We start from the raw sequence: 23,505 nt of genomic DNA, 5'->3' as shown, positions 1-23,505 counted from the left end.
TGTATTCAGGTATCTAAAAAACAAATTATACTGCAAAAACTAATTTGCTAGAATAGCTACTTAGCAGGTAAACCTGGTAGCCATTGCAACATACTTTAAATTATATAAAAACACAAATTTGCAAAACAAAATCCTACATCAGTGAATTGATTGAAGGGTTGGTTCCTCCTAGTGACCATGGCCTGTCCAGCATCTTCCCATCTTGTAGGTTCATTGAAGGTAGTGTGTTCTGTTTCACTTGTACCTAGAATTTTTTTTTGAGAGTTGAACTGGTCAGAAAGTTTGTTTCATAGTTTTTGATCATTATAAAAATTAAGTCAGGGCCTCTGTCTAAGTTAATGCAGGTAGGTAGAAAAGGTAGTATAGAGAACTATTGAAATGCAGTTAGCAGAGCACACAAAAATAGAAACAAAAAGACAGGGACAAGTGAAATATCCGTGCAGGAGTTCAAACTAAAGGGCTGTGTGCTCCTTGGGGCTCTGGTAAAGAGCATGCAATTGTCTTGGTATCAAATTCAGTTTAAAATTCTAACAGATTTAAATGTTAAATAGAGGACAAGTGATTGGGGAATGGAATTCACAAACTAGTTTTCCATATAACTTTACTGCAGGAGCTCAGCTGTTATAGTGACAACCTCCATTTCCTTGGAAACCTTAAGCAGGTTTAAATAATAATACAAATGGAAAGTGGGCGAGTAAAAGCAAGTGGAACATAAGGAGCAAATGCGAGAACGAGCAAGAAAACAGGTTACAGAAAACAGAGAGCGAAAGGAAAGAGAAAAAATATTGTACTAGCATTTATTTATATACAGCCAAATTACATCACTTGGACGTTCCAAAGCTTCCTGCAACCAATTAATTACTTTTGAAGTGAGGTCACCATAAAAGGTACGGGCACCATAAAAAGTAATGCAGTCTCTCACTACAATGCTAACCGTAAGAGGCAAGTAAAAATATTGCATTGAGCAGCATGTTGTATGGAAAACCAATCGATTTTGTGCTACACATATCTCAATACATGGTTCAGGTGCACCATTACTGGCTACATATGCCAGCTTCCTGCCTCCAAATGATTAAAGAAACGTTTTTTTTTAAATGAACAAGCTTTTTTTTTTAAACTTCTTTATCCAGGGAGTGGTTAGAATGTGGAACTTGCTGGCACAGGGAGCAGTTGAAGCGAATAGCATTTAAGGGGAAGCTAGGTGAGTATGTGAGGGAGAAAGGAATAGAAGGATATGCTGATAGGGTTAGCTGAATTAGGGAGGAAGGATGCTCGTGTGCAGCATTAACTCTGGTATAGACCAATTTGACTAAATGGCCTCTTTCTGTAGTGCAAATTCTACTTAAAATATCAAATTTAAACACAGGAGAAGATTAAGTTTATTCTGACCTAATATTGTGGGATATGTGCACAGACATGGTAAGTCATATGGAAGATGTACTCTTGATCAAAGTGAGAGTGTAAAGAGTGAAAGGGCAGGTTCGTCACTTAACAACTGCACTTGAAATTTATAGGTATTCTTGTTGGTGCTAGTTATTAGAAGAATAGTTCACTTGCCTCTTCTGTTATGCTATGTCAAACCTAGATTTTGAAATATAAATTTACAATGCAGTTGAGTTCAAGTGAACTAACTCTCTGCTATTCTCCATGTCTGAACCTGCATCAGGGAAAAGCAAGTAGAAAATAAATCAAGCATTCAATTACTAGACCTCTGCTCATCAAACAAAAGGTGAATGTGGGAGTCAGGCAAATGCAACTTTCTTTCTGAAATAGAATAAAAGAGCACATCGCATTGAGGGACAGTTCTACTTAAATAGACACTATGAGCTGTAAGCCAACTCCCAATAGTGGGAGGTGGGTTCGTCATTTAAATATTATAATGATGTTGGGTGCCTTCACTTTAACAACCATCCAATTTTAAACTCATGTCAACTGGGTTTCCCAGGCCTTGGGAATACTGACAAGTGGAAGACGACAAAAAGGGATGAATCCATAAGGTGAGTGACTTGACAGCACTGCTTGTGGGCCAGGCAGAGCTGGAGTGCTTCTCCAGGCCCAACAAGCTACCCAGTATAACCCCACCCCTCCCAACTTTCTCCAAGAACCCCACTAGATCTACCTAATCTCAGCTCAGTTCAGCTGCAGCCCTGTTCTTTAGGAGTTCCCAGTCGACAGGCCTTCAGTCTATCAATCAGGCAGGCTGTGGGCAGGAAACCTACCAAAAAGGATTTTAAAAATGTCAACTACATGGCATTTGAGGACTCGTACTTTGGAATTCACATGTAAGCCAAAATTCAGGACGATGGTGTAATTGCTCAGCAAATTTAGAAAATAAATTGCGTGTTGGTAGTGAATGTTGTCACTGTCGCAAATATCTCCTGGTTCTCCTCTTTGTTTAGTAAAGCATTGACCATTGTATCACAGAAGATAATAAAAACAAATCACAATAGAGACATAACAGTTTTTGATGGGATATTTGCTCAGTTATTTATTAAGGTTGCACCAACAGGTTACATCTGCAGTAGTTAAAGTAGTAAAAAGAACCAAGGGAATTAAGGACTTACTGCTATTTTCATATCTTCTGACTTCCATGTTCAGGGTTCCACTCTGGTTTGCATCCTCCATGGCTTCTATCCAAGTCTGATGGTCCAGGTTGGCTACATTATTGCCATTGATAGAAATGATTTCATCACCCACCTCCAATTGGCAATATTCTGCTGGTCCCCCTGATGACAGCAAAAAGAGAAATGGGAGCTGTAAAGACTGGTGCAGTTTTTCAGGTTTCATGGAAGTAGAAGAAAAGAGGCTTTTCTTCTACTTGGCTTCCCTTAAAACATACACAAAAAAACTACTGCATATTATCTCTGAATGAAAATCTGTAATTTATTGGATCGATTTGCACAAATATATTTAATATATTCAATTTCCCTGCTTGCACCATTCAAATTTCATGGTTAATTCATGCTCCACAATTTAACATGTTTTTCCACAACTTGATGCAGAACTGGAAATGACAGTAGCTAAAACATTACCCTCCGTATTATCTCACCAGATCAGTTAATGTCAGGCTGCTACCTGAATTTGTTGCGCTCAATGCAACTTGTGACAAAATACAACTTCATTTTTGGTCTGTAGATTATTACAAATGTAGCAACCTCCATATTATGGATTATTGTGTTGGGAACTTCAAGTTTCACGAAAAATAAAGTTTAAAAAGTCTTAGCTAAGGATTTGTCTTTATATTCATTACATCCATTATGCCTTTGTTTCCTGACTGGTTTTTTTCTTCTTGTTATTTTCCCTTTTTCATCCCAACTGCCAATAACAACAGAGACAGTAGTCAACCTGTTCTGAGGCATCCAGCCACGCAACTCTTTGTTGGTAAACTGGTACATGCAAATGCATTGATAACTTTCCCTACGGTTGTTCCATTCCTACTTCCATCTTCACCAAGGCATTCCAAAATTCTGTATGTTCTATTCTGGCACGCAGTTGGAAAGTTTTACACTCGCATTTATATAGCAACTTTAACACAGAATGCCCAAAGTGCTAGAGAGGAACAAAACACACACCCACTGGCAATGGGAGAAGAGCTAAAGGAGATGACTGAAGGCATAGTTGAAAAGGTAGGTTTTGAAGGACTGAAGATGTACTACTCCAGAAAGCCAGCTGGTGAAGGATAGAACTGGAGCCAATCTTTGCTCATTTTTAAAAGCTTTTTTCATAGAGATACAGGCCAGAATTTTACACACCCCCATCAAAGAGCGGGCTGGTGGTGGGGTTGGGGGGGGGGGGGGGGGCGGTGGTGTGGGAAAGGGGGCATAAAATGGAGTTGGAGGTTCAGGAGGCCCTTCCCGACCAGCTCCTGCCACTACCGCCATCTTATGCGGGGCAGCGGAGGTGGGTAACAGCGCGCCCACCCCATGCCAATCAAGGCCCTTAAGTGGCCATGGGTATTTTATCGTTGGCAGGCGGGCGGCCCAGGCCTGAGAAAAGCCGCCTGACAAAAGTAGGCGGCTTTCTGAAGGCCTGGGGGAAGGGGGCCCTCCTGATCGGGCACCCAGTGCCCGGTGGACGGCCGCCCCCGATGTCCCAACCACCCCCCCACCCTCCCCAATCGACCCCCCCTTGCCTCGCTGGGGCCTGACCGATCGCCCCTGGTGAGGCCTCAAAAAATTATCTTTTTCTGGAGGCATCCTTCCTCTACATGAGGAAGCTGGTTTGCAGTCCCAGCAGTGGCCACCACTCCCAGTGGCGCTGCTGGGACTAAGAGCTGCGGGCCCACTGATTGGCCAGCAGCTCCATTAATTGGGACTTCCTACCTCAATGAAGTGAAACTCCTGCCTAAGACCAACTAAGGGCCTGGGTACCGTAAAATCTGGACTGGATCCCCAGACCCAGCAGAGGCAGGATCGCCACCAACTTTTCGGTCGGTGGATGGCTCCCGTCCGCCGTGCAGAAAATTCTGGCCACACATTACAAACAGGAACCTCCTAATCTAGCCCCCACAGTTTCAGTCAGTTCCTATTTATAGGAACACAAGGAAATCCGCAGTTAAGCCCACCACTTATATACAATTAAACACAACTAATGTAACAGAAAAGAGGTACCATAGCAGAATGTTTTAAGGACAGCAACCCAGGGTATGGCTTAAAGTTTCAAAGCTGAAGTTAAGCAAAGGGAAAAAGTCTACAAAGAGGCCAGACTCATAAGATTTGCAGGTAGCGGTTGATGGGAAAGAGTAGGATTTGGATAGACAAGGACAGAGATTTTAAATTTGGTACATTAAATGTCATTGCCACCCATGATTTTCTGCTGAAAGAATCAAGTCGTTTCACAGCCGTTCAGAAAATCAAACGGAGTTCAACGGAAATGGTTCTGCAGCTTTATAAAATTGCAATCAGCATTCATTCTATTACACCATTTCCAACTGAAAAGTAGATATGGTGAGGTGTGTGGTCTCCAGGAAGTAATCCCGAAGTGCCCACATAAAATTCTAGCATGGGATAGGAAGTAGGAGAAAGAAGAGAAGGTTGCTTTTGGGCACTGCAAATGTTTCTATTTATTTTGCCAACAAAAGATTAGATATTAGAAGGGGAGGCGGTGGCGTAGTGGTAATGTCACTGGACCAGCAATCCAGAGCCCAGGCTAATGCTCTGGGGACATGGGTTCAAATCCCACCATGGCAGATAGTGAAATTTGAATTCAATTACTAAATCTGGAATTATGGTGACCATGAAACCATTGTCGATTGTTGTAAAAACCCATCTTGTTCACTAATGCCCTTTAAAGGAGGAAATCTGCTGTCCTTACCTGGTCTGGCCTACATGTGACTCCAGACCCATAGCAATGTGGTTGACTCTTAAATGCCCTCTGAAATAGCCTAGCAAGCCACTCGGTTTCCAAGGGCAATCAGGGATGATCAGTGACGCCCACATCCCACAAACGAATTAAAATAAGAAAACAGGGCCCAATCATATCCCTGGGACCCAACATCTAGCACTGAAGCATTGTCAATCTGTTAATTTTATCTGGTGCAGTATATGGGCTGGATTTTGCTCAGGAAGTAGGGCTCCCAGCACCAGGCCGAAAAGTCAGGGGGGAACACCGCCTCTGCATTTTTTCAGATCCCCAGAGTAATCCTCCGATCATTTGCTGTCAGGTTTTTAAGAGGCGGAATGCCCGTCCTTTTAAAGACTTAATCGGGATGGAGATTACCCCCACAAGAACTCCATGAAAGCCTTCGTCGGGATGAGAACAAGATCCGGCCCTATATGGGTGATTTAATTTGGCTACAGTTGGAAAGTGAAACACTACTGGAACAGATACTGTAAAGAAACCTAACAGAGATTTTAGAAAATAATCCAGGGTTGCATGCACAAGATATCTATTTTGATAACGTACTTCATTCCAAATCACTAATTAGCTGCACATCCAATCTTAAACTCGTGATAAATGTATTAAATTTACCCAATGCAATTCGGAAAGCAAATAAACACCATGAAAATATAAAGGAAATAACAAGGGCTTTAAGTTAAAAAAAAGTTAACAAGGGAAGACCATTCAGGGATAAAGCAGGAAAGACAAGTTGTGAAGGATGACGATATGGTTAAGATAGTCAATGTTTTGTGCCAGTTTTAACAAATAATGATGGAAGTGAGAATGTAGGAGTACTGGAGGAAGATGCACAACAATTGTTCGAGATTGTAGTAGCAAAGGAATTGATTCTGGGCCCTAAATGGCATGCTTGCTAAGTGGTGAAGGAAATCAGACAGGAGATAGCAGAGGTCTGGCCACAGTTTTTCTAATTGTCCTCAGACATCAAAATTTTAATGGAGGCTGGACAACAGTCAATGTAATAAAAGCAAAATACTGCGGATGCTGGAAATCTGAAACAAAAACAAGAAATGCTGGATTCAATGTAATAACTCTGATTATAGAGGAAAAAAGGGCACATTGACTAGTTATCTAATGTCTGTGGTGGTCTTGGAATCCATTAATCAAGATCAAATTAGTGAGCATTTAGAGATGCATGGGATTGTAGAGGTCAGTCAGCGTGCAGCGTGAATGTAAAAGGCCAGTCACATTTTACAAATTAGTTTTTTTTTGAAGAACAACTGTTTACAGCATAGCAGGAGGTCATCTAGCCAACCATGATAGAGCAGTGACTGACTAGATAGATAGAGAGAATACAGTGGATATAATTTATAGAGATTTTCAGAAAACCTTCAATAAGGTGTCTCAGCGGAGGCCTATTACAAAGGTTCAGGCGTATGGTACGATGATAATGTGGTAGGCTGCACAGAAAGTTGGTTAACTGACAGGAAACAAAGGAATTCGGTTAATGGATGCTGTTCATATTGCTATAGATCAATGATGTGGGCTTGGACAAAGGGAGGATGATATTAAAATTTGCTGATAGCATAAAAATAGGGGGTTTGACAAAGTGAGAAAACTGTAAAAAAAAAAACTTTCAGAAGGATGTAGATTAGTGGAATAGACAGGTGGTGGATGCAGCTTAATGTAGAGAAGTGAAGTGATGCATTTTAGGAGGAAAGACTAGGAATGGGAATGCTTATTCCATTGAAAGATATTGTAAGTAGCTGAAAAACAAAGATCTAAAAGTTCAAATACATAACTGCTTGAAATACAACATAGAACCATATAAAATAGCATGTGTTTTTGTAAATAGAGGTATTAGAGTACAATGAAAAATGTTGCCATGCTTAGGGTACCACGTACTGTTTTGGATGCCCTATTATTGAAATAGCATGAAAAGTTGTAAGAGAATCTAAACCATAGATTCAAACCAGATGAGAACCTATAGTTACGAGGAGAGATTTGAGATACTGGAACTATTTCCACTGCAGCAAAAGAGGGCTACAGGAGATATTATGGAGGTCTTTTTAAAATTATATAAGATATCTAATAGGATGAATAGAGAAAGACTATTTCTTCTTGCTAGAGAGGTGGTGCTGGGTAGGCATCCATTTAAAGTGATCACTGAAAGAGTGAGGAGCGATGTTAGTAGACACTGATTTACATTGAGCTGTTCGAGCATGACAGCAAATGTGGTACCATTATTCAAGAAGGGTAGCAGGGATAAACCAGGTAATTACAGGCCGGTGAGTCCAACATCAGTGGTTGGGAAAATATTGGAAAAAATTCTGAGGGACAATATTAATCTCCACTTGGAGAGGCAGGGATTAATCAGGCATAGTCAGCATGGCTTTGTCAGGGGGAGATCGTGTCTAACTAACTTGATTGACTTTTTCAAGGTGGTGACTAGATGTGTGGATGAGGCTAAAGCAGTTGATGTAGTCTACATGGACTTCAGTAAGGCTTTTGATAAGGTCCCGCATGGGAGATTGGTTAAGAAGGTAAGAGCCCATGAGATCCAGGGCAATTTGGCAAAGTGGATCCAAAATTGGCTTAGTGGCAAGAGGCAGAGGGTGATGGTCGAAGGTTGTTTTTGCGAGTGGAAGCCTGTGACCAGTGGTGTACCACAGGGATTGGTGCTGGGACCCTTGGTGTTTGTAGTGTACATTAATGATTTAGATGTGAATATAGGAGGTATGATAAGTAAGTTTGCAGATGACACGAAAATCGGCAGTGTCGTAAATAGTGAGGAGGAAAGCCTTAGATTACAGGACGACATAGATGGGCTGGTAAGATGGGCAGAGCAGTGGCGAATGGAATTTAATCCTAAAAAGTGTGAGGTGATGCATTTTGGGAGGACTAACAAGACAAGGGAATACACATGGATAGAAGGACCCCAGGAAGTACAGAAGGTCAGAGGGATCTTGGTGTACTTGCCCATAGATCACTGAAGGCAGCAGCACAGGTAGATAAGGTGGTTAGGAAGGCATATGGGATACTTGCCTTTATCAGCCGAGGCATAGAATATAAGAGCAGGGAGGTTATGATGGAGCTGTATAAAACGCTAGTTAGGCCACAGCTGGAGTTCAGTGTACAGTTCTGGGCACCACACTATAGGAAGGATGTGATTGGACTGGAGAGGGTGCAGAGGAGATTCACCAGGATGTTGCCTGGGCTACAGCATTTCAGATATGAAGAGAGACTGAAAAGGCTAGGGTTGTTTTCCTTAGAGCAGAGAAAACTGAGGGGGGATATGATTGAGGTATACAAAATTATGAGGGGCATTAATAGGTTAGATAGGAAGAAACTTTTTCCCTTAGCAGAGGGGTCAATAACCAGGGGGCATAGATTTAAGGTAAGGGGCAGCAGGTTTAGAGGGGATTTGAGGAAAAAAAATTTCACTCAGAGGGTGGTTGGAATCTGGAACTCACTGCCTGAGGAGGTGGTAGAGGCAGGAACCCTCACAACATTTAAGTAGTATTTAGATGAGCACTTGAAATGCCATAGCATACAAGGCTACGGGCGAAGTGCTGGAAAATGGGATTAGAATTGTTAGGTGCTTGATGGCCGGCACAGACACGATGGGCCAAAGGGCCTGTTTCTGTGCTGTATAACTCCATGACTCTATGAAATACTAAGCCACGGGCAGTAGTTGAGTCAGAAACAGCATCTTTTAAGGTAAAAGTGAATAAACATTTCAACCAAAGAAAAGATAGTGTTATGGGAAGCATGCAAGCTTTAGATTGTTACAGCAAAGAGCTGGTACAGATACAATAGGTTGTGAACGTGACAGTTCTTTTGTATAGCAGTTTAACACAAAATACTGCAATAAAAAGTAGAAGAGTTCCCTCTGCATCTTAGAAAAGGAAAAAAATGTTGTAGAATAATTAGAAAATTACAGCTAGACAATGGAATTTATAAAGTCATTTAGCAACACTAGCTAGAGATTAGCACCTCAGACCCATATTTGGCATTGCAATCTGCCCCTCACAGGTAAACCTTTAAAAAACAACTTCAACCAAAGAGAATAAAATCACCTCTTTCCAAAATTTGAAAGAAAAGGAAAAAACAACTTTTTTTTGAGGTGACTGAAAACAAATCATCCAGCCAAATTTCTTCACAGCTTTAGATTTCTAGTCTAGGATAATTTGGAGTACTGACTTTATTTAGATGCTTATGGACTGATATGATCCTGTGAGCTCAAGTATCTGTTCAGTTGTACTATATGGGAGGCTGCCAGTAAGCTTTCTTTAGAACAAGTAGGTTGGCCTATTTTAACCACTCACATTCTGTGCATGGCAGCACTGAGCAGACATGATCCGCAGGTGATAAACTCAATTATTGCTTTTCATTTATTACAGTAGATATCAAAACGGACAGAATGTCAGTAATTAACCAGACCACTCTACTTCAGTTTTTTTTTTAAAAGGCTGAGAGAACAAAACACAGTAGGCATATTAACCAGCACTTTTATTCCCAATATTATCTTGATACACAATTGGTAACTAGCATTCAAAGAGAAATCCTTCCCCAGACTGTCAGGGAAAATGCAACCTATGCAAATATAACTGCAGAAGGGTGTATCAATAAATAATTTTGCAAAACAAGTTATGCAAATATTAAAAAAAGTCTGCACAGAGTTGATGGAAAATAATCGCTTTCAAAGGGTAACAAGTAAACAAGCCGTAAAGAAGCTTAAATCAGTCCGCCAATAAGAGATTAAGCATTCCATTCAATAATAAATGCATCCATGGAACAATTAACTCAGTCTGTCAAAATACAGATGCAAGTTCATTTGATTGGTTTTCTCTGATATTTATTTTTGTTAAATTGAATCCTACATGGGAGAATGACCTTCTGGCCATCACATCATAAATCATTCATGGTCATCAATTAAAACCAGCGTGACTGTTGCTACAGTCACAGAATGAAAGACATGAAATCCAGATACTACAGATTCCACCACCAAGACAAAGTGTACATTCCAATTTAAAAAAAATGTAATTACCTCGTTCAACCGACTTGACAGTCGCACCCGTGGAACTCCAGACGGTAGTGAATCCAAAGTCTCTATCACTGTTTGGCTTCTGATTAATAACTATTCGTGTGTTACTGTACTGTCCCTAAAAAAAAAATTAAATCATTTACCAGTCGGCACCTGAACATTCAGAATTAATGCTTCCTGGAAAACCAATCCAATAAATCAATCTGATTGATCTTTTTCTCAACACCCAGAAACATCCATAGGCTGAGCTGGAATGTCCGGGAACACTTTGTAAATGAGCCCAGATGAACAGCTTGAAGGCTGCAAAAAAAAAAGAGTATTCCCAAATGACAAAACCTAGTTTCTGGCTGCTACTTTCCCCGTACAGACACCCAGTGAGGAGAAAAGGTTCTCTATGCACTCATGCAGTTACGAAAAACTGGTTTTGTCATGCATTTTAGGATTAAGTTGTCTTTGTATATCGACATCACATTGGGGTTAATTAGTCAGAGTCATTAGTCGAAGAGTTTTTTTTTAATACCTGTGCCCTTGTACAAGCAGTCAAGGGAGACTATCACATTACCAGACAGACTTCAAATGTCCATAGTAACCTACTTTTCAGACTTACCTGTTGCTTAGCTGTTGTGGTAACCTTGTCTGTGGGCAGGCTTGTTGCTTTTGTAAAAGAATTCATTGTTTCAGAGCTGGAAGTAATGTCAGGCTTTGACTCATGGAGAAAGCTGCTCTTAATAAGGGATGGAGCCCTTTCTTCTTCCTCCTCCTCCTCCTCATTACTACTCATTACTGAACTGGCCTGTGATTGGTCATCGTCTTCCGGTTTTGATAAAAGGTTGCTCCTCGCGTACACATCATTTTCCGGTTTTGAGGAAAGATTAACCTGCGCTGACTTCTTTTCCTCCATTTTCAACGGATGACTGACCCACATAATCCCCTCATCCTCCTTTGCTGAGAGCTCACTACTACTGGATCCTCTTGTTTCTGGTTTCGGGAAGAAACTCGGCGTTGCCTGGAATTTCTTTGAGCCATTCACATCTCCGTTATATTTAGGCAGCTCATCTCGTTGCTGAAAAGGAAACAAAAATTTCTTTGAGTGAATGTTTTCCAGCATTATCAAAAACATCTTTCAATAACAGACTCAACAGACTGACTGCACTGACTATTGGCAGTAATACATATGTTGGAAGACTAGAATTCAGAAAGGGAGTTGGAAGACCATTGAATGAAGCAATAAACCAGTAAGATAAATGGCACTACTCAGATAACATGTGACCAACAGAGTTAATGAGCTTTCCTTTCCTCTCCTAACTCATGCTGGGGTACAAGTCCATGCCACCAACTGAGCTTAATTTCCTTAACAAAGTGGTCAATCTTCACACATGAACTGGGACAGTGCATTTGCAAAAGCGATTCAGCTGTAGGAAACTTCACAACCAAGCCTAACCCTCTCATCACCCAATGCCCACATAAACCTTTTTTGGCAGGGCTCACTAAAGTGTGATCAGGAAAAACAAAATTCGTGTTGATTTTTTCCCTCCCTAATCCAGGGCGAAAAGACCCAATTTCTCTGCTGTAGAAGATTCTGTTATGAAGACTTTACAATATCAAATACAGTATGATGGATCCACTGTATCTCTGAAATATTTTATAATGGATGAAGCCAATCTAAGTTCTCCTGATAGAAGCATCCAACACAAAGTGAAAAGAAGTCTGGTTATGAACCCTTAAACAGCAACTTGTCATCATACTACAATAAGAGTCACACAAGGACTACCTTTCAGGTCAAATGCCAATTACAGAAACAACCCGAGCCTTACTTCAAAATCCAGGGCATTAGTCACACCATGATAACAAAATTATACTGGTAATTTACATTAGAGGTTGAAAACCTGTGATTGTATTTGTGAATAAGTCACAGTGCCAGGTTTGCGTGACATTAAAACCTATCTGAAGATGTAACTTGCACAGAATTTATACACAATCCTCTTGGGGTCTTTGAGATGCAAAGAATCATTGCAGGATGGGAGGGTAACTAGTCTGAACTAGAATCTGAGCCCAAACTAGTCAAAAGCATGAGGTGATGGCCAAAGTTCTAATTTTTGCATTCCGTACACCATGTTAGCAACCTGTCGAGATTGTAATTATGCTGAAGTTTTTACTTTTCATTAGGAAGTTTTTATCCCTTCTCCTCCCATACATCCGAATTGTTTTCCTCTTCTATAAATATAGGGCAAATCACACCACTATAGCTTAGAGAAACAAATGCAATTGCCAAGTTTCAGCACCTTCAGCTCGAATAGAACGAGAAGCAGCCCTCACCAATAAGAAACCATTGCATTCACTGCAATCTGTTCCTAGCTTTGTCAAGAGCTCCACCTGCTTAAAACCCCCCAGTAAAATCAACAAAAAATTTAACCCAATCCCAATTGCACGAATGTTCACCACGAGACGACAGTTACCTGATAATGCAACAAGCACTGTTAAAATCAGACAGAGATCCAACAATTGCTTGAGCATATAGCACAGGGAATTAAAGTAGGTCAATCTGGAAAGCCTTAATTAACTTAGCCTGCAAAGGGACAATAATGTGGTTCACGATTATAACACTTGTCGAGTTCTTTATTCGGAAAATCGTTGGCATTTCATCTGGCAGCCCACTAAAGAGAAAAAAGGCCCCATCTGGCCCCACCCACTTAAGGCAAAATTTTTGGGTGTTCACATGCCAGCATACTTGCTACAATCAGAAACGTTATGGTAATGCAAGAGTTAAAGCTGTAAACAGCAGGAACTTCTTTCTAACCAGTACTCGACTGCTTTAAATTGATAGGTCCCATTAAAATAAAATGAGATACCGACTGAAGACAAGTAATAGCTGATTAAAATTGAGCCAGAGCAAAAGCTCCTTTGAAAGTAGAATGGCACATTTAAAAAGATGCTATAGTTGTCGCTGTGAGACAGAAGCTGAACATTTCACTTGGTGCCTGCACAATTTCACTCAGGTTTTTCTATGAGAATCCATCAGTGCAGAAATTAGTGATTTGATATTGAGACACGCTACAGTGCAGCACTTCGTACTCAGTATAAAAATAGCATGCTGATTGTGGCCTCTGGCATTCACAGATGCCAAAACCATCACTCTCTGTAAAGTGCCAAAGAAGACTGGCAGCAGCAGACAAGCACAAAGTTCACAACTGCTCAAAGCCCTTATTAGATTGCAAACCAGCCTGGCTTATTTGGATATGCATCATCAAAGACAATTTTTTGGGGGGTGAGGGGGTTTGAGAAGAAACGAGGCAGGAGGGCACAATTAGATGATTTTGTGTTTGACAATACTAATTTGTCTGGAATCTATGGGTACTAATTTTAAAAGATGAAATTAAAAGTTTACGCACAAGTATCTTTCTTTTCTCGCAAAAGGAAGCTAAGAATTGAAATGCAAACAAAAAGCAAATTTAAAAAATTGCAGATGCCAGACATCTGAAGCAAAACAGAAACGTTTCTCTTCCCTCCCCAAATGCATCCTGAAATTAATGCTTACTGACATTTTCGGTTCTTGGTTTACATAGTGAAATGCCACATTGGTGTTGGTTTACATATGCTGTTATAATTGAAAAAGTGTTTGCATAATGCCAACCATAGAAATTAAAATTGCATGGACTGGTTTGGTAGTTTTATGCTTCTGCATCAAATGGTGCAAAAATGTTCTAAATTCCCCTATACTGTTCCTACTTCCAAAGTCTTGTCCAAAACAGCAGATCTGAAATGAAATTAAGAATGGAGTATAGTTTCTTACATTTTGCACCAGTGTCGACATATTAAAACGAGAATGCAGAAAGAGAAATCCATATGGCTGCTAAGTTGCAGATCCAAAGAGAACTAGTTTATTATTGATAAATAATGAAGCCACTCACAACTTGAAACCTTGAACACATCTGATGGGAAACAACTCCAACCCAATACTTTGAATTCAAAGAGAAACAACGCTGAAAGAGTTTGCTTAAATAAACATGTGGGATTGATCCATAATAACTTACCGGATAAGATCTAGTGAGGGAGGAGAGTTTTTTAGTTTGTGTGCCGTAGGGTCGCGGCACAAACACAGGTGGAATCCTGGACACATCAGGTGCTTGGTAATTCCGAGGCAGGGAACTTGAAACCCGGGTTTGCTCAGTTTTAGAATCCATTGCATGGCGGCTATACAAAGGAACAGGGCTTTGCTTTCCTGACATATCATTGACTGTGCTTTTCAACTCTGATGCTGTCTGGCTCTTTGAGGCTTGACGTGGAGGCGCTGAGGAAACCGTCTCACTCCTCTGGGAATTGAAAGGGGTTTCACTTGCCACAGTGTAACTCCTTTCATACGAATGTCTTGGAGGTTTAATTTCTTCAGCAAATACTTCTTCGTCGGAGGAGTTCAGCTTTCTGTAGTCAGTTTGGTCACCACTATATGATCCCTTCTGTCTGAAGTCCCTGTGAGGGAGAGGAAAATTAAAAAAAAAAAAGAGCAGAAACACCTCATTAGAATGAATGTGAAACTGAGATAAGTACGTGTGGTCTGTGAAACTATTTAGTCAGGTTATAATTTGTACGCAGTGGTGCAACGAAGAAATGTTCTTACAAACTGCAAAACTAGTCAGCTTCAAGATAATTGGTGTTGTATTTCAATCCCCACCCCCACAAAAGGAACTTGAATTACAGAATGAGCTGCATTTGCTGTTTGCCTTATATATATTCAGGAATATTATTTGAACAACAATTTCTCCCTCAACTTTCTATGCATTCTGAATTCAAAACATAAGGAAGTGAACATCTGATGTCTTTCAAAGGAAATAAAAGTCCAATTGTAAAATGAATGACCGCATATTTCCCATACATCTGTTAAGCTTTATGTTTTAATGAGCGATGTCCAAAAATACTTTTAGTACTGATAAAATACTCCAGATTTCACTGAGTGGTCTCCCGTCACTTCCCTAACATTTCCCTAAAGCCCTTATTTTATCTACATCAACTGACTGACAAATTTAAGCTGCTAAATGTCACATGAATTAAATAATTCTATGTACACAATCACGTTCTTCTCAAAACACGACTTGTACAACCAGTATATTAAAAATTTCCAAAGAGGTACCAAGTGCTGCATATTAAAACTATCCCAACTGATTCAAGAGAAAAAAGTATATAACAATTGAGCTCTATTGCAGTCACTTCAGAGGGCTATCAACCTTGACCAAAAGGCATTCGATAAGGTACCACATAAAAGGTTAATAGGCAAGATAAGGGGTCATGGAGTTGGGGGTAATATATTAGCATGGATAGATGATTGCTTCCTTTCTGTTAACCAAACGGTGGGCATAAATGAGGCATTTTCAAGTTGGCAGGCAGTAAACAGTGGAGTGCCACAAGGATCAGTGCTGGGGCCTCAGCTATTTACAATCTATATTAATGACTTAGATGAAGAAACAAAGAGTAATGCATCTAAGTTTGCTGATGATACAAAGGTAGGTGAAAAGGTAACCTGTGGGGAGGATACAGAGAGGCTGCAAAGAGATATAGACAGTTTAAGTAAGTGAGCAACAAGATGGCAGATGGAGTATAATGTAGGGAAGTGTGAAGTTATTCACTTTGGTCATTAAGAATAGAAAAGCAGATTTTTTTTTTTTAAACAGTGTGAAACTTGTAAGTGTTGATGTTCAAAGAGACTTGGGTGTGCTTGTACAAGGAATGCAGAAAGTTAACATGCAGGTACAGCAAACAATAAGGAAGGCAAATGGCATGTTGGCCTTTATTGAAAAGGAATTGGAGTACAGGAATAAGGAGGTTCTGCTACAATTGTACAGGGTTTTGGTGAGACAACATCTGGAGTACTGTGAGCAGTTTTGGTCTCCATATTTAAAAAAGGATATACTTGCATTGAAGGCAGTACAGCGAATGTTCAGTAAATTGGTCCCTGGGATGAGGGGGTTGTCCTATGATGAGAGGCTGGGTAAATTGGGCCTATAATCTCTGGAGTTTAGAAGAATGAGAGGTGATTTCACTGAAACATAAGATGCTGAAGGACCTGGATATGGTAGAAACTGAGAGATTGTTTCTGCTGGTTGAGAAATCTAAAACACGGGGGCAAAGTCTCAGTATAAGGGGACAATCATTTAGGACTGAAATGAGGAGAAATGACTGCATTCAAAGGGTTGTGAATCTTTGGAATTCTCTAACCCAGAGGTTGTGGATGCTCCATCGTTGAATACATTCAAGGCTGGGATAGAAAGATTTTCAGTCTCTCAGGGAATCGAGGGATATAGGGAGCGGGCAGGAAAGTGCAGTTGAAGCCTAAGATCAGCCATGATCGTTTTGAATGGTGGAGCAGGCTCGATGGGCCATATGGTCTACTCCTGCTCCTATTTCTGGTGTTTTTGTGACCGGGTTGCTGAGAGTGCACTATTTTACCACCAAGCTTTCACTAAGTTAAAATATTCCAGATTCTTCAGCTTTATATACAAAAAAGTCAGCAACATACATTACCCTTGATTAGGCTTTGCCTTTGCTGCAATTGGTCAATAAAAAAAAACAATCCTCTGAAGGTATCGCTTGGAAGTTTAGAGTGATCTTTTGGATTTTGCATAACATACAGTTTGTCCATACTGCTAGAAAACCCTAAATTATAGAGGAAAACCTGGATCTGCAAACCTCAATTTAAAATCAAAATGAAGATTTATTTTTGTCAGAAAGATTAAGGTTACAAAGTTGCTTAAATGTTACCCAGGATTTTCTTGCTGATTATATACTGTGCATTACTTTAGCATCCCATTCCTCTACTCCATCAAAAAATATTTGACTATCTTGCAGAGAGCCAGCCTGGACACGATGGGCTGAATGGCCTCTTTCTGTGCTGTAACCATTCTATGATTCCATTGCTAGGTTCTGAATAACACACAGTCATTGCAGTCACTAGATAGGATAGCTGAACCCATCTGTTCAGTGGGTAGTCATCATTCAAAAGCAAACAAGAAAACGTAACTGTTAAGGGATATGGCAGATAAATAAATTTATAGATTTCCTTGCATTTTGTTGCACACATAGGCATGCAGACTTTTTTTGGGAATCTTCCATCAGAACTGCATATTTGCTAAACAAACACAAAACTAGCATTAAATCAAGACTAGTCCTAAAAGTTTGATACCCACAAACTTAATATATAATTTTAGATAAAACACAAGCTCAAAAGTGGCTTTCCATTTTTAAGGTAGCCTAAGGGGACTTACTACTGTAAAACTATTACTTGCGGGCGCACAAAAACAGCCATATCATATCTGCATCACAAATAAAAATATATATCTCAAGTCCAACAACAACTTTGAGAACTAAAGAAAAGGCACTATGACCCTTATATATGATTACACCGGGAATAGATAATCAACTAGGGAGCTTCTGACAAAATCAAACAGGACACGCTACAGTCCAATCACTGATTAAGCATCACTACCGCACAACTACATATAGAATAAATAGATTTACTGTAAGCTACTACAAGATGGAATACATGGTTATCCAAAGGAACAAATATACCGAGAATACATTGACCTCAACTTTTAATTGCCTCATTTAGTATAAATTACATGCTTCTATTGGTAACTTCTTTTAAAAATTCCTTCATGGGATGTGGGCATTGCTAGCAAGGCCAGCATTTATTGCCCTTGGGAAGGTGGGCTGCCTTCTTGAACCGCTGCAGTCTGTATGGTGTATAGGGTCTCCAACAGTGCTGCTTGGGAGGTTGTCCCAGGATTTTGAGCCAGTGATAATGAAGAAACTGCAACTTATTTCCAAGTTCGATGATGTGTGAATTATGCAAATGCATTTTATTAATATAAAATGTATATTCTATAAATATTGACCAGGAGTTTGCGGTCAGCGATGGAGCAAAGGCACTTGCCGTTGGCCATGCAGTAAATTTCGCTGCAAGGTCTAGCAATCTCTCTGACGAGAATTTTATCTCCATCGCCCTACAATGATACCGCAACTGATTGCAGCTTTCCTTACTGGGGATTCCCAATGTGAGAGCAGCAGTGATGTCATCAAGAGGTCCAAGCAGCCAATCGCATTAAAGGTTTTTCACAAACACCCAAACAGGAAAAAAAAAAGCAGTAAAATAAAAATCACTAAAAACAATTTTGACACGGAGCAAATTAAATATTGGGAAATGCACATGGGGTGAAGGTAGAAGCGAAACATTATGATTAAACTTTGCATAAATATCTATTATTCATTTAACAGCACTCCATGAATATAAAATTATTTTTTCAGTTCTGTTGTTCAAACGTCATTAATCACATCACTGTTAAAAAGCCAGTTACACCTGACTGAACAAGTTGCAACTTTTTATGGGGTTTCTAACACTGATGTGGGAGTGGGAAAGTTAATAACCTCGCTGATTTCAAAGATTGCCAGCTCTGGGGAGGCGGGAGGCGGCGGGAGGCAGTGGGGGGGGGGGGTTCCACAGCACAACCTGCGTCAGAGCCCTGAGTGACAGACTGCAACTTCAGGGTTTCCATGCTAATCTGCACATGTCTGACATCCTGAAGTTGCAGTCAGTTTAATGATGGCAAATGCTAACAGTGCGCCATCAAACCACATCCCCTCCCCTCCCTACCCCTGCCAACACCCAACCTGCCCACCCACCGCAGAATCTGGTTATCAGCTTTCCCACTCCCACATCACTGTTAGAAACTCCATATAAAGTTACACCTTGTTCAATCAGGTGTAACTGGGTTTTTAACAGTGATGTGATTAATGAAGTTTGCACAACAGAACTCGAAAAATAATTTTATATTTATGGATTGCTGTTAAACGATTAACAGATATTTAATATTAATCAATTAATATTGATTCCAAACGGCCATTTTTTGTCTATTTAATTGTTGCTATTGTTATGCTAACAGGCAAATATATCTAAATGACCTATCCTTCTGTCCTCCATCCTGCATGCTGAAACAACTGAAGATGTCTGCAAGCAACAAATGCAAGACACAGAATCTTAAATATGCAACAATGAAGCAGTGAGCCAGGGGCAGAACCCATGAGCAATATTCTGTATCACTACAGAGACTTACTGGAGCAATTCTAAACATTGGGCGGCACAGTGGCGCAGTGGTTAGCACCGCAGCCTCACAGCTCCAGCAACCCGGGTTCAATTCTGGGTACTGCCTGTGTGGAGTTTGCAAGTTCTCCCTGTGTCTGCGTGGGTTTTCGTCGGGTGCTCCGGTTTCCTCCCACAGCCAAAAACTTGCAGGTTGATAGGTAAATTGGCCATTATAAATTGTCCCTAGTATTGGTAGGGGAATATAGGGACAGGTGGGGACGTGGTAGAGATATGGGATTAGTGTAGGATGAGTATAAATGGGTGGTTGATGGTCGGCACAGACTCTGTGGGCCGAAGGGCCTGTTTCAGTGCTGTATCTCTAAAAAAAATAAATTAAAAGGACTCCTGGGTTACCTTTCTTCCCTCATTTTCCTGAACGTCTTTGTGGGTCTAGCACTCTCTCCACTTGACATTTTCTCAATTTCTTCTCGCTCGTCCTTCTTCCTCTGCAAGTCTGAAGTATAACTTTTACGGCGATTTTTCCATTTTAGCAAGTCCTAGTCACATATTTTTGAAAACAACAAAATGAAAACATTTAACAACAGTTCTCATCAGATCAAACACGAAATTACAAGGAAGGAGAATTTACATCCTACTTTAATGTGAATGCACATGCTGGTGCTCCATTTCAGTTACTCTGGAATGCATTATGCATATTCTATTAGACATCTGGGCTAAAGCACTCATTTAGTACAGCTGCAAGGCAAACACCTGGGGCCGGATTTTCAAATGCTGGCAGGGTTGGAACTGGGTGCAGATGTGTCTCTGGATCCCAATGCTACCGGGACAGACTTCAATTTGTAAAGTGAGGATGGGGGTTGGCGGGAGTCAACAAGGAAACCACTCACCTCCAATTAACAATCCATTAAGCTCCTAGAGGAGCTTGTCAAGGGACCGGGTTGGTTGGGCTCTCATTTTCCATCTCGATTCCTGCAAACCCGCACAGTCTAGTGCACAGTTGTCGGGTTCATAGCAGGGCATAGGGAAACAGTAACGGAACAATAGGCTGCCTTTAAAAAGAAGCTAGTTCAGGTACAGTCAAGTGGGAAAGGTAGGGCAATCAAAGCCAGAGCTCCCTGGATAACACGAAGATACTGTCTAAGTCATAGTGAATGAGGAAGTATGAGAGTTACGGGATGCATTAACAATTGATAAAAAGGAGGTATTAGAAAGGCTGGCTGTACTTAAAGTTGATAAGTCACCAGGACCAGATGGGATGCAACTGAGGATACTGAGGGAGGTAAGGGGGGAGAGTTACTGGCCATAATCTTTCAATCCTTCTTGGATATGGGGTGGTGCCAGAGGACAGGAGAAAAGCAAATATTACACCCTTGTTCAATAAAGAATGTAAGGATAAACCCAGCAACTACAGGCCAGTCAATTTAATCTCAGTGGTGGGAAAGCTTTCAGAAATGATAATATGGGACAAAATTAGCAGTCACTTGGACAAGTGTGGATTAACTAAGGAAAACCTGCATGGATTTGTTATGGGCAAATTGTGTTTAACAAATTTGTGTTTTTTGATGAAATAACAGGGGGTTAATGTGGTGTACATGGGCATTGAAAAGGCATTTGAAGAAGTGCCACATAACAGGCTTATCAGCAAAGTTGAAGGCCATGGAATAAAAGGGACAGTGGCAACATGGATACAAAGATGGCTGAGTGACAAGAAAGAAACAGAGTAGTGGTGAACAGTTGTTTTTCAGACAGGGGGAAGGTATATATTGGGGTTCCTCGGGGTCAGTACTAGGGCCACTGCTTTTCTTGATATATATGAATAACCTAGAATTGGGTGTGCAGGGCATGATTTCAAAATGTGCAGATGACACAATACTTAGAAGTATTGCGAACTGCGAGAAGGATTGTGACTGACTTCAAGAGAACATAGACAGGCTGGTGGAATGGGTGGACATATGGCAGATACAATTTAATGCAGTGAAGTGTGAAGGGGTACATTTTTGTAGGAAGAATGAGGAGGCAATATAAAAAAAAAGGAGCATAATTCTAAAGCGGGTGCAGGAACAGAGAGAACTGGGACTATATGTGCACAAATCGTTGACGGTGGCAGGACTGGTTGAGAAAATGGTTAAACAGGCATATGGGATCAAGTGTCTCCTGACAATGCAAAGCGATCACCGATGTCATCAGTGCATCCGAGCATTTGCCAGCTTGCCAGTATATGTTCACGCATGCATGCGTCACAGTCACAGGTAATGACGTCAGAGTGTTGTTTTCCTCCTTCTGCACCAACAGTATCCCGTTCCCCTCCCCACCACGATCGGTGCATCAATCACCACTTCTCTTTCCCCCTCCCTCCTGCCGTTCTCTCCTGCGCCCGCCTGCTCGAGACCGCTCCATCTCACCGCACACTTCTCCGCTCGCTGCCCCCATCCCAGCTGCTGCTTCTCTGGGCGGCGAGGTGGGGAGCGAGTGGCGGGAGGCAACAGTGGGATGGAATAGTGGGCAGTCTGAAGCAGTGAGGGAATGGGAAGCTGAATGCGGTGATCGCGAGAGAGAGTGGGGTACTGTTGGGGGGACGGGGACGATGTGGAGGCAACGATCACAGCCATTGAGGGGTGAGGGGGGTTGGGTTCAATTTGTTTTTTTGTGTCAAATTGAGCAGCACCATTTGAATTCCTGGCAACTGCCTGAGACATCGCAGACTGTGACGCTTCTGTCGACGAGGCAGCATTTGTGCATGTGCATGTGCCAGTGCAGTGTCACCTAGTGGTCGCATTGTCAGCAAATGCAGCCTTTACAAATAGAGGCACAGAGTACAAAAGCAAGGAAGTTATGGTGAAACTTTATAAAACACTGATTCGGCCTCAACTGGAGTAGTGTGACCAATTCTGGGCACCACATTTTAGGAAGGATATGAAGGCTTTAGACTGGGTGCAGAAAAGATTTACGAGAATGGTTCCAGGGATGAGAAACTTCAGTTATGAGGATAAACTGGAGAAGCTGGGGTCATTCTCCTTTGAGAAGAGAAGGTTGAGAGAAGATTTGATAGAGGTGTTCAAAATCATGAAGGGTTTGGACAGAGTAGATAGAGAGAAACTGTTCTCATTGGCGGGGGGTGGTGGGGCAGTCAAGAACCAGAGGATACCAGTTTAAGGCGATTCGCAAAAGAACCAAGGGTGAAATGCGGAAAAACTTTTTTACACAGCGAGCAGTTGGGATCTGGAATGCACTGCCTAAGAGTGTGGTGGACGCAGATTCAATTGTGTCTTTCAAAAGGGAATTGGATAAGCAACTGGACAGAAAGAATTGCTGGGCTACGGGGAAAGGACAAGCAGAGTTGCTCTTGTAGACAGCCAACACAGACATGACCGGTTGAATGATTCTATAATCCCACCGAAATGCAAGGTGCACACTTGGTCAGAATTATTTTTGGTTAGAGGAGGAATTTCCCGCTGGCTTTTCCAGTCACCTCCATGGACCACATAAACTATGGCTCAGAGGAGAGGTTACGAGTTCTCAAACCTCTGCTTATGCTGCACTTGTCACCTTCTAGGCAGTACACTCACCCTCAAATGATCTCTGTCCCATTGTGCAAGTCCCTGGTCGCCAATGAATTCAATACAGTGGCGCAGTGGTTAGCACTGCAGCCTCACAGCTCCAGGGACCCGGGTTCGGTTCTGGGTACTGCCTGTGTGGAGTTTGCAAGTTCTCCATGTGACTGCGTGGGTTTTCGCCGGGTGCTCCGGTTTCTTCCCACAGCCAAAGACTTGCAGGTTGATAGGTAAATTGGCCATTGTAAATTGTCCCTAGTATAGATAAGGTGGTACGAGAATGGTGGGGATGTGGTAGAGAATATGGGGTTAATGTCGGATTAGCATAAATGGGTGGTTGTTGGTCAGCACAGACTTGGTGGGCCGAAGAGCCTGTTTCAGTGCTGTATCTCGAAATAAATAAATAAATTAGCAACTTGGCGCAGAACCATGTCCCAGCGCTCCATGATGCCATGCACTACGGTGTCGCCAAACCGTGTCAC

At 41.3% G+C, this 23,505-nt stretch overlaps 1 protein-coding gene across 11 annotated transcripts in view; it reads right to left on the bottom strand.

Moving 5' to 3' along the window:
• Positions 1–23,505, bottom strand: part of lmo7a (LIM domain 7a) — a 245,078-nt gene that overhangs the window by 27,383 nt on the left and 194,190 nt on the right. For all 11 annotated transcript variants that reach the window (XM_068034330.1, XM_068034327.1, XM_068034332.1 and 8 more), the window contains 6 exons: positions 19,866–20,008; positions 14,416–14,851; positions 10,992–11,447; positions 10,388–10,502; positions 2,565–2,726; positions 138–244 (listed from right to left, as the gene is read on the bottom strand). In XM_068034330.1, coding sequence (XP_067890431.1) covers positions 138–244; positions 2,565–2,726; positions 10,388–10,502; positions 10,992–11,447; positions 14,416–14,851; positions 19,866–20,008 — 1,419 coding nt within the window. The remainder of the gene's footprint in view (positions 1–137; positions 245–2,564; positions 2,727–10,387; positions 10,503–10,991; positions 11,448–14,415; positions 14,852–19,865; positions 20,009–23,505) is intronic.

Source organism: Heterodontus francisci, chromosome 6 (assembly GCF_036365525.1).
Source record: "Heterodontus francisci isolate sHetFra1 chromosome 6, sHetFra1.hap1, whole genome shotgun sequence".
Lineage (NCBI taxonomy): Eukaryota > Metazoa > Chordata > Chondrichthyes > Heterodontiformes > Heterodontidae > Heterodontus > Heterodontus francisci.
The sequence above is the reverse complement of the archived record's forward strand: the minus strand, read 5'-3'. Positions and strand labels throughout refer to the sequence as shown.